General features: G+C 37.3%; 1 protein-coding gene across 1 annotated transcript in view; it reads left to right on the plus strand.

Annotated features, from left to right (window-relative positions):
- Nucleotides 1-12,335, plus strand: part of LOC150078338 (lipase maturation factor 1-like) — a 69,573-nt gene that overhangs the window by 36,216 nt on the left and 21,022 nt on the right. Inside the window, 3 exon segments of the mRNA XM_090384184.1 lie at nucleotides 740-750; nucleotides 8,311-8,473; nucleotides 11,692-11,695. Coding sequence (XP_090240310.1) covers nucleotides 740-750; nucleotides 8,311-8,473; nucleotides 11,692-11,695 — 178 coding nt within the window.

Here is a 12,335-nt window from a genome sequence, read left to right on the forward strand (position 1 = left end):
CTAAAGTTTGACAAATGTTAATGTAAAGTACTGCATATGGGTAGCAGTAACCATATCAACTGTGTGGTAGAGAATGAAAAAGATCTGGGGGTAATTGAGCAGTGCACACAGGATGCAAGAATAGCTCATGGTGTCTTGTCAATGATATACAAAAATTTTCCTAGCAGGGAAAAGGAGGTGATTATCCCCTTGTATAAGGCAATCGTCAGGCCTCATTTTAGGAAGGATATAGAGCTGCTGGAACGAGTACAGAGAAGGGCAACAAGATAAGTGAATGGAACAAAGGGTTCCTCTTATGAATAAAGGCTTAAGTTTTGCAAATTACAGTGTCTGGAGACTAGGCACCTGCAAGGTGATTTGATTGAGTATGCTCAGATTAATTGCCAGAGGGTACATAAATTCAAATTGAGGAAAGAAAGTTGTAGAATAACTGTGTGGAAGTTTTCCTTTAGCCAGCGGGTGGTTGATTACTGGAACAAACTTCCATCTGTCACAGAACTAGACAAACATTCAGAGTGAAATGGGAAAGTTTTTTTTTTATTTGGCTAATGCTGTATAAGCTTGCTTTCTTGCATCATATGCCTCTGCTAATGTAAAGTGTGATATTTTTCTGACTTGTTGGAGATAAACATATTTATGTTACAAGGTCACTTTTTTTTTTTTTGTAGAGTAAGATTTAATAAATAAATTTTATTTTTCTTTTCTAATATGTGTTTCTGGAAACTGTTTGGACTGGAAGGTATTCATTTGGTAAGTAAACTTTATTATTATTTTTTTTTTTGATTATATAATTTTACATCCTAACATGAAAAATTCATGCCAAACTATACAAAACAATGTGATTTTCAACTCTAATTGAGTTAATAAAACTCAAGTGGTACAGAAACAAAGATTCACAATATCATTATGAAAATAGGTATATGATAGGATTGAAATAGCTACTTATCAACACACTAACAGGGCCAAAACACCAGCTGATCAGCATTTGGAATGGGTTGAAATGATTGACTGACAAATCAAATAGACAACAGTTTATAACAATCTAGAATTACAAATGCTTTCCATTAATAGATGAAATTACTTTATAATTCCCAAAACAAATAAATTACTAACCCAGCTTGAGCTCAAGCTACACCTCTTAAAAATGAGATCCTTTTATGTATTTGCATAGGAAGGGTTCTTTACTGAGCATGTAGAAGTTGTCTAAGACAACTTCTATATTGATGGCATATTAAATTACAGTCTAATTTGCATGTATTCCCATAGAATTGCTTATGGTTATAATGAGCATACTACACAGATATACCTCCGTGGGCAGTGGTAGCACACGCTTCTTGATTAGACTGGGGTTCGAGCCCATCACCACTGCATATCCTGGGAGCAATATGGCCTTAGTTGCTAATACTCCTAAAAACCAAATAACGGAAAAACCCAATTCTTAGAATAGACTAATATGAAAAGGGTGGCTTAGCTTTATGACCTTGTCCTCCTGGGACAGGGGCTATACAATACTGCATTGGTGTTCCGCTTGTTGCATTACCCTATTTACAGATTGTCTTGTATTCACTGAACCATAAATTTATTTTGGGATTTTGTATGCAGATCACTTTATCATTTTTAAAGTAAAATCAGTTTGAAACGAACCCTTCCTTTGGAAACATGTCTACTAACAAAAGAGTCTCTCTCGATTTGCGAAAAAGTGGAAATTATTCGTGAGTTAGAATGCGGTGTAAAAAGCTTTGTCCTCTTCAAGTGAGGCACCTCTGTAGCCAGGTGGGAAGGAGCAGCAGTGTGTAGCACATGCTTCGTGATTAGACTGGGGTTCAAGCCCATCACCACCAAATGCGGAGGAAAGGTCAGAGTATGGCCTTAGTTGCTAATGCTCCTAAAAACCAAATAACAAACAAACCTCTTCAAGTGTATTGATATTGTGGGAAAATAAAGAACATAACCGAAAAAATAATTTAGAAAGTGTGAGTTTACAGACGTCAAAGAAGTGCTGGATTTTCAATAGACAGTTCACTCTTGAAGGCTCAAGCAGAAAAATTTGCTAAACAATTTGGATGCAACAACGGTTGGCTAGATCGATTTAAATTAAAAACCGACATAACATTGTTTGTGGAGAATCACGATCTGCAAATCCAATAATGGCAAAAATCAGTAAAGGTTTCAATGACGAAGACATCTACAACACTGATGAAACAGGACTGTTTTATAATTTGACACCTGATAATACATTTAAAATCAAAGGCTTGCTTGATGGTACTCGTAAGCACAAATATGACAGGAACTGATAAAAAAAAAAAAAAACCCTTGGTGTTTCAAAAATGTAAGGAAAGTTCCTGTGGATTACACTGCAAACAAAAAAGCTTTGATGACTTTGGATATTTTTTCGGCAATATGTAAATGATTGGAATAAGAAACTGTTCAAAAAGAAGAAAAATAGTTTATTGTTAGTTGATAACTATCCTGCACATCCCCAGATTCAAAATTTGTCGAACATTAAGCTAGTGTTTCTGCCTGGCAGTAGTAGTAGTGGCACATGATGCAAGAAAGCAAGTGTAGGAGCTTATGCAGCATCAGCCAAAAAAAAAAAATCACACCATTCCCTCCAAATGCCTGTCCAGTTCCTCCTTAAATTTATTTAACCTATCAACTTCCACAATGACAGATGGAAGTTTGTTCCAGCAATTAACCACCCGCTGGCTAAAGGCAAATTTCCGCACATCTATTCTACATCTGTCCTTTCTTAATTTGAACTTATGTCCCCGTAGGTTGGTAATCTGAACAAGTGGAAGGATCCCATCAGAATTCAGCGTGCTCAACCCATTCAAGGCCTTATAGACCTCAATCAGATCACCGCGCAGGTGCCTAGTCTCCAGCCACTGCAATTTGCAGAACTTAAGCCTCTCTTGGTAAGAGAATCCCTTCATTCCCCTCACCAATCGTGTTGCTCTTCTCTGTACACGCTCAAGCAAATCTACATCCTTCCTAAAATGAGGCCTCCAGACCTGTACGCAGTACTCAAGGCGTGGCCTGACCATTGCCTTATACAGAGGGACAATCGCCTCCTTTTCCCTGCTAGCAAAATTCCTATATATCATTGACAAAACCCCATGACCCGCCCTAGCAGCCTGTCTGCATTGCTCAGAAAACTTCATATCTGACTGCACAATTACTCCCAGGTCTTTTCATTTTCTACCACCTTAAGTGTAGTACCACACAGTTGGTACGTTTCTCTGGGGTTACTTCTACCCATATGCAGTACTTTGCATTTGTCAAGGTTGAACTTCAGTTGCCACTTCTTAGCCCATCTGCCCAAATTTTCTAGATCCTGTTGCAGTAGCACACTGCCAACCTTTGTGTCATCTGCAAACTTCGACATTAAGCCTGATATACCTTCATCAATATCATTGATAAATACACAAAACAACAGTGGACCCAACACCGAACCCTGTGGGACTCCACTAATAACATTAGTCCACGAAGAGCAGCACCCATTGATTACCATCCTTTTATCCATTGTAGCAACTTACCCTTAATACCATTCTGCTCCAATTTGTACAGTAGTCTTTCATGCGCAACAGTGTCAAAAGCTTTCCTGAAATCCAAGTATATGATATCAAAATTATTTTTTGCATCCAGTTCCTTTGTGACCACATCATAATAACCAATCAAATTTGTCAGACAAGACTTTCCCTTAACAAACCCATGCTGTGTTTGAATTATTGCTGCAGTCTTGTCTAGATGATCCTGCAATGCATCTTTAACCAGTGACTCCATTATTTTACCCGGAACAGAAGTTAAACTAACTGGTCTGTAATTACTCGTGTCACCATTCGATCCACCTTTGTGAATTGGGGACACATTTGCACATCTCCAGTCCGTGGGAACCTCCCCTGAGTCCAAGGATGCTCTCATAATTATGGCTAAGGGTTTGCTTAGTTGCTTTGCCGCCTCCTTTAAAATAACTGGATAGATCCCATCCACCCCAGGTGCCTTTCTTGTGTTTAACTTCAACAATTTCTCCTCCACTTTGCTCTCAGTTATTACAAAATCATTAAGCACACTGCTACAATTTGATAACCTTCTTCTATTTTCAAATTGTAATAATTCCTGACGTGTGAATGTAGATGCAACATACTCATTCAGTTTGTTTGCTATCTGAGCAGGATCATCTACAGTCGAACCATTGATGTCAGGTGGACCAATCATATTCATCCCCTTCCTTTTAGAGTTTATATAAGTAAAGAAATCCTTGCTGTTTTTCTTAGCATCTTTTGCCAAAGATTTCTCATAATCCGCCTTTGCCTGCCGAACCTCCTTTGTGACCTGATTACAGACTAGCTTATATCTGCCACAGGCTTCTGCGTCACCTGATAATTTATATGCATCCCATGCATTTTCCTTCTCTGTCACGAGTCTCATTAGTTCATTTGATAACCATTTAGGCCTAAACCTTGAACGATATTTCTTAATCGGTATATAAAGTCTAGTAGCTTCCATGATTAATTCTGTGAATGCTTCCCACTTAGAATTTACTGTTTGTAACATCGTCAGTTGATCCCACTGTACAGAACTTAAAAACTGTCTGAGGCCACTGTACTCCCCTTTACGGAAGCAAAAACCCTTTCCTTTACCCCTGACGGTAGTTACCTCTTTGAGTAAATCCCACTTCAGCACACTGTGATCACTGCCACCTAGTGGTTCCTTTATCTGCAAATTCTTAATACACGAATGATCACTGCTGATAACCAGATCAAGAGTGTTACTTTCTCTGGTTGCCTCTCGAACATGCTGCTGCAGAAAACAATCATCCAATAAATCCACAAAAGTCTGACTAGTGTGTGAGTGACCAACCCACAAGTTCCAGTCAATATCTGGGAAGTTAAAATCCCCCATTATAAGACATTCTGATTTACTGGCCCACTCTATTTCTCTGTACAATTGTTCATTGTACTCATTCAAGTCATTAGGCCTATAACACACTCCTACTCTTATTTTTCCTTTTGCAGTGCTATCTCACACCAAACTGACTCAACAGAGCACTGTTCATCTATATTAACTGGGTGCACTTCCTTTGATTTTATGTTTTTCTTAATTAACAGCATAACACCCCCTCCCTTTCTGTACACATTGTACTCCCCAAATTCCAGTTCTGCATTCCTTATATCTTTGTGACACCACGTCTCTGCTATCCCAACAGTATCCGCCTTTGATGTCTTGACCAACACTTCAAATTTATTTACTATACTTCTAGCATTGGTATACATGCTCCTATGCCTATTCCTTGTTTCCCTAACACATCCCATATACCCAACTATTCCCTGAAACCCCCAACACCCCTCGCTCCAGGTCGCTTCTTATTCTAATAGAAGTTGTGCAAGAATCACCTTCACCTCTGCCTGCAGTTACTGTTAAACTATTAGTCTTTGTATCCCCCCAAACTAGCAGTTTTCCGACCCACCTAACACTGCCTCAATAGCATCAGCAAATATTAAGTGTATCCCATCCCTGTAGAAGCAATCTCTCCTGTTAACAAGTACAGTCCAGGCTGAAAAAAATTCTACCCCTTGAGCCTTGTACAATCTTTCCAGGGCCGAATTGATCGACAAGGCTCTCATCATGTACTCCCTCCTATCGTGTCTGGGCAGAATTGCAGACACTTTCAAATTCAACCCTATTTCACGGCTTTTTTTCAACAGTGACCTGTACTTGTTGAGTAATTCCGCCGGTCTCCTAATCTTAATATCATTAGTGCCAACGTGTACAACTATATCACCTTTTGTGCCCTTGAAAGATGATATCCGCTCTACAACGTCATCAACCTTTGCCCCTGGCAGACATACCCTGGTCCTGTTCCACCTATCCTTTTTACAAAGGATGTTCCCCGTTTCCCTGAAGAGGGCGCTGAATCTCTTTAAAAGTTACAGGCTCCGCAAAAACGATAAGTGTTTGCCTTTTATTTACATGATTGTTATTTTATATTGTACTTAATACGTAGTCATATAGTTACGCTGCTTATTTTTTATTTTTAATTTAGATAAAGAGTTTTTGTGGATTTTACTTACGATAGGTAAAACCGTTATTTCGTTCCATTTTTGTAGCCATTGTTTTTGGATATAGTGGTAGGGAATTCAAATTTTTTAATTGAGGTAGCTAGGTAGCTCTAACGCATAATTATATAGTAATACGCTTCACTGTTTCTATTCAAATACTATTTAATTTATTGATTTTATTAATTTAAACTACCATGCCCCAGACTAGAGCAGCAAAGCAATGGGCACAAAGTGGCAGGAGTGCTGTGACTCGGGGGAGAACTGAGGGGGGCAATTCTCCAACGCATCACAGCCTAAAAAAATGTGCAACTTGTGAAATGTTTGCCGAACTCTCTGGAACGGAACATGATATTGCCATGGGGGATGTCTTTGTGTGTGCGCGATGTAAGGAAATCAGGCGACAACTCAGCGTTGTTATGGGCCTATATGAGAGTTTGAAGGACAGGGTGGATGCCCTCGAAAGATCTAAATTGAGGGGTCCATCAGGCTCTCAGCTGCCCACATCAACGCCAAAGCTTGCACTTGGTCATCACGCAACACAGCGGCAACCCCTAAGGCAGAATGCGCTGGTCCCACAGGAACTAGTAGTTGTTGGTGACTCTATTGTTAGTTGATAACTATCCTGCACATCCCCAGATTCAAAATTTGTCAAACATTAAGCTAGTGTTTCTGCCTGGCAGTGGACATAGATGTAAAACTAGAAATCTTTTATAAAATCCTTTCAAACTCTCGATTACACCTGATCAATCAGAGAACAGATGCTATAAATTTATTGAATGATACGTGGAAAAATGCTGCTTCAAGAAATTGAAATAAAATAATTTACCATTAGTTGCTACTTAACGGTGTAGGTTTTAATACAGATGACAATTGAAAGTGAATCAGTGCTGGTAATGAGCACATTAATATTTCTTAAGTTTCCCCCTTAAAACACTCATTACTTGCCTCAGTTACTTCAAAAAAAAAAAAAGACTAAAGTGAAATCTTTAAAACAAACATCAATTTTAAGATTCAAAAATAAAGACTAATTGAAATTTGTAGTTTATACAAGCATATTAATACAAATAATATGTAGGTATATACTTATATTTTGGATTTAACTCAATGATATAAAGTGTTCATTGTCTAACAGCCCCAGGGATTTCCCCATCTACCTTATAATGAGGAAATTTTGTCGGTCCCGTTGGAGTGAACTGTACAACTTCCATAATTATTTAAATATCATAGATTCAAAAGAGAAATAGAGCAAAACAGTAGCGTACTATTTCTAGATCTTCTTTCTTGATATATACAAGAAACCTACAGACACTGGAGCTATCCCAAAATACAAAATTAAATGGGCATTCTTAAGAGCTTATTGTTTATGTAAAGACCAGGCATTCAAAAAAAAGAAATTGAAAGTGTTTCCCAAATATTTAGAAACAACAGCTGCCCCCCCAAAAAAAAAATTATCAGAAAAGCTATTAAAATAACTAATGAAAAATACATGCTCAGCTAACAAAAAACCTGGAAAATAAGTTTATTGCTATTCTCTTTCCCTCCCCCCCCAAATATTAAACAGATATAGCAGAAATACAGGTTAGTTATATGTACCCTGCTTACCCACTGACAAAAACTCTATCCACAAAACACCCATGTAGCAATTGTCAAAAATCTTATATTTATCAAATAAGATCTTGCCTACCATATTTGGAGTGAAGATTGCCAGTGGGATTTCAGAAACATTTGTCACCAATAAGTACAACAAGTGCAGGATTTACAAAGAATCATTAATTCTTAGCATAACTGATAACATTAATCAGAATATGGGTATGCAGATAGTTAACAACCATATTCACCTTTAAATGCAAAGTATTAGAAAAGGGCATAAAACTAGAAGGTTGCAAAAATTCAAAATTATATATTTGCATGTATTGATGTTTTGTAAAATAAATAATAATATTGTTATCAGAAACTATTTTATGTAATTCAATTAGAAAACAAATGGTATCTAACTTTCTAGCAATAGTATCAGCTAAACAATGAGGGGAGAGAAATAAAGAAGCAGCAATTAATGTGCATTGGGAATAAGCATACAGGAAAAAATTTGCATGTTTTTCTGGCATGCAGTATATATTTTGCCAACAGGTCTATTGGACCAAGTGCCACTACTGCTATGTTAATATTCATAGTATGTGTAATTTTCAGTTGATGAATACCTTTCTGTTATTACTTTGGTAATAGATAATATATGGCTCTAATACATTTCTAGGTTGGGAATCACAGTTGCTGGAAACAGGATTTTTAGCAATATTTTTCTGTCCATTATTAATATGGAAACAGTTACCAAAAGAAATTCCACCACCTTCTGTTGTTATCTGGGGCTATAGATGGCTGTTATTCAGAATTATGCTTGGAGCTGTAAGTTGTATTTTGTTTTCAATTTTAAAAATGTGGATGGTGTCTAATTATATTCAAATTTTATTTGAGGGTACCTGCATCATAAAATGATAGGTTATAGGACATTTCTCTGTATAAAAATAATTTGATTTATAGATCATCTATACAGCCCCTCCTTGGAGGAGGGAAGAGTTAATTAGTGGTACTAGGCTGCTGTGCCCAGCATTAAACATACAGGAACTCCCTGACTTTACATAAGTTTTTGCCAGCCAGTGCAAACTTAAAAACATGGAGGTAATGTGAACCCAACAACACATTTTTTTTCGTAATTCATTCCAAGTCCTTGGAATTGAAAATTTTGCTATATTATTAAGCTATTTATCTCTCTAAAAGATCATATTTATAATGGAAATTGCACTACACTTTCTTCGTTATCATATGTTCCCATTATAAGAATCAATTTTGAATGCCTTTGTGATATTTTTCTGGAGGTCATGACCATAAAACAATTTGCAGTTTTTATGATATTATGGTGAAATGAGTTTCCCCTTCACTGAAATCTTCAATCATATAAAAAAACAAATTTTCAGAAACTTCTTTTCTTTCCTATTTACATATTATATTGATGAAGTGGTGGTAGTGCCAGGAAACAAAGCAAAATTGATTAATTAAGAAGCAGGACAAAGTTTGTCATCTATTGCAAGGGAATAGGTCTCTCTGCTTGGACAGTGCTTTGCATATAAAGGATCAATGCACTTAAGATCAACAGTGTTCAGTTGCTAATAATATGGATGGAAAATCAGATTCTGAAGCAAGTGCCCCTGAGTCTAATGATCATTCAAGAAAAAGCATTTATAAAGATATTAAGGATAAGTGCGGTGAAGTCAGCAGAGAAATTTTGTGATCCGTTAGAAAAAATTATTGATGAAGGCAGTTATTTAACGTTGACAAGACTGCTCTGGATTGAACATACAATGCCAGGTTTCAAGGCATCATATGATAGGGTTATGCTCTTGCTTGGGGCTGATGCAGCAGGAGATTACAGATTAAAACCACTCCTTGGGTACCATTCTGGAAATCCCCATGCATTTTCCATTGAACCAGAGAGCATGAATAACAATATCTCTCTTTGAGCATTGGTGCTGCTTCATTCCTAAGATTGAAAAATATTATAAAGACACCATTGCTTCTACTAGATAATGCTCCTGGACATTCTACACATCTAGATGATTTCAATTTGAACGTGAGAGTCATATTTCTACGGCCAAACACGACTTCACTCATCCAACCTATGGATCAGGGTGTTATTTCGAATTTAAAAGCATACTATTTACATACAAAATTTGCTTAGGCATTGTCTGCAGTAGACGGTGAGAAAAATTGTTAAGAGGCTTTTGGAAATCTTACAATATTTACCACCCATCTTAAACATTAAGAAGGCCTGGGCAGAAATTACTAAAAGTTTTTTAAATGGCGCACAGAAGAAAATATGCCCACGGCACATAGAAGGATTTGAAAAAGATGAATCACACAGAGGGTGTTGCCAAAGACATGGAAGAGAAGGAATTATCTAACGAAGAACTAATTGACTTGCAGGCAACAACAATGAAAGAAGACAAAGCTCAATATGAATCAAATGAGGAGCCGAGACATTTCATCAACAGAGAGATGGCAAGGTTTGAGAAGATGGAGCGTGACAAGAAAAAAAGCCACTGTCTAGTCATCCATTTTGTAACGTTGCTTCAGCGTACTTATCAGATGAAGACAGATTCTGGCAACGATGCTCAAAAGGTAAAACTTACTGACGTTATGCCTGTGTCCTCTTTTTTTTTTTTTTTTTTGTAATTTTTCCTGCACATGAGATAAATATTCTTTTCTGATTCAATCAATTCAGCAAGTGCTGCACAAGCATGGGGGAATTTCCGACTAATGGCGTTCTATGGAACACAACCCTTATGTAAGTTGGGGAGTTCCTGCACAGTGCACCCCAGTTGCACACCTTGGATTCAGATGTTTTGGTTATTGAAGTGTTTGAATTGCATAACTTCCTATCTGCTATATCAGAATAATCTTCAGTTATTTCCATGCAGTTGGTAGTGACAAATGATGTAAAATTACTTTGGCATCTGCCAAAAAATTGCTAACATTTGTCTAATTTAAATTTCTGTCACTTGAGAAGGATGCCATCGATATTAAAGACTTCAGTCAAGTGCCTAGCTTCCAAGGGCTGCAGTTTACAGAACCAAAGTCTTTCTTGGTTCAACTGGCCTTAACTAATCTTTTTTGTATACCTGTTCTTGGAGGAGTGAGTGCATGCAGTAGCACATGCTCTTTGAGTAGACTGGGGTTAAGTCCCAGACTGTTGATCTGCCAACCTGTATCTCTTAATGAGTAAGTGCCCCACAATGCACATCATGTCATGTACAACTGACTGTTCACCATTTATTAGTGGTCTGCTCAAGCACATTAAAATCAATTACCAATGCAGTCATCTTTAACATTATTAGATTCTTGGTGATGATCCTAATAAGAAAGAATTGTTTACCTTCCTAAATCATATATAATAAAATATATTAACCATTGAGGAAGCAGTTTATCCCAATAGATTCACATCCTCATTTGAAGAAGGCTCCCAGACCTTGATGCAGCCTAACCATGTTGTATATAATGGGATAAAGATATCTGCTGGAAAAAAAAAATTCCTGAATACCACTGGCATAGTAATGTCAGACAGTGCAATTACCTGTCCCCACCCCCAGGTATTTTTTTTTTACCACTTAATTGGTATGTTATTCTAGTTACATTCAGTTGCCACTTCTTAGTCCATCTGCCTATTTCTAGGTCTTGTTGCAGTTTTATAACTTGATTCGTTTCATTAAGTATTAAGCTTCATCAGTATCATTTAATAAATATAGACAACAGTAGAGGGACTCCACCAATAACATCAGTTAAAGAAGTCTATTTTTATGCCTTTACCATGCTGCTCTGATGTGAATTGTGTCCAAAAACTTTACTGAAATTTAAGTATATGGTGTAAAATGATTGGCAGTTTTTTTTTTTTCTCCATGAGGTAAAATGTGGAGGAGAATTTCATGCTACAGATTGAAGAAGGCATTTTTTTTTTTTTTTTTATGAAAACTCCAACACAAGAGGTATTAGAACCTATAGTCCTTAGTACCGCGCTTGGGTTGGAGGTTGAGAAGACGAAAGAAGATACTTGTTGACATTAGACTTGAACTTCTATAATTTTCAGGAATGTATGAAGGAAGGTTGTTCCAGAAAATGGATGGTGGCGACACATGTTCGGACTGTTTTGAAAGAGAGAGCGGGAAGTATCAGTAGAAACAGTATGTCTATGAGACAGCGAGACTCTGTTAGAGAGGAGTTATTAATTAACCTAACTGCCCTCTTCTGAATGGAATCTAGAAGCCTGAGAGAGGTTTAGGGGGCACTGCCCCCAGATGTGGGAACAATATTCCATGGTAGGGCGGATTTGTGATTTGTACGGAGTGAACAGCTGTTTGGAAGAAAAGTAATGCAGAGGAAGCAATATTTGTAATGTGCTTGTTCCAAGAGAGATTAGAAGTCAGGGTAATCCCAAAAGAGATACATCAACTTGCTTAGAAATAGGAGTGTCACTAAGGATAAGCATAGGAACAGAAGAATCCTTTTTGTGAGATACAAGACTGAGTTTTAGAAGGGTTGAAATCAACTAAGTTATCTTTTCCCCACTGGAGAATTACTTGGAGATTGGCATTTAAGGATATTCGAGAAGTTGAAGCTGATTGAGCAGGGCAAGGTTTCTCAAAGTGGAATGCAATGTGCTATCAGTGGCAAAACTATAGATAGGATTGCCAGTCAATGGAAGAAGGTCATTAATATACAAGAGAGTGGGGG

The sequence above is a fragment of the Mastigoproctus giganteus genome, chromosome 11 (genome assembly GCF_048544385.1).
Source record: "Mastigoproctus giganteus isolate SK-2022 chromosome 11, ASM4854438v1, whole genome shotgun sequence".
In the NCBI taxonomy this organism is placed as follows: Eukaryota; Metazoa; Arthropoda; class Arachnida; order Uropygi; family Thelyphonidae; genus Mastigoproctus; species Mastigoproctus giganteus.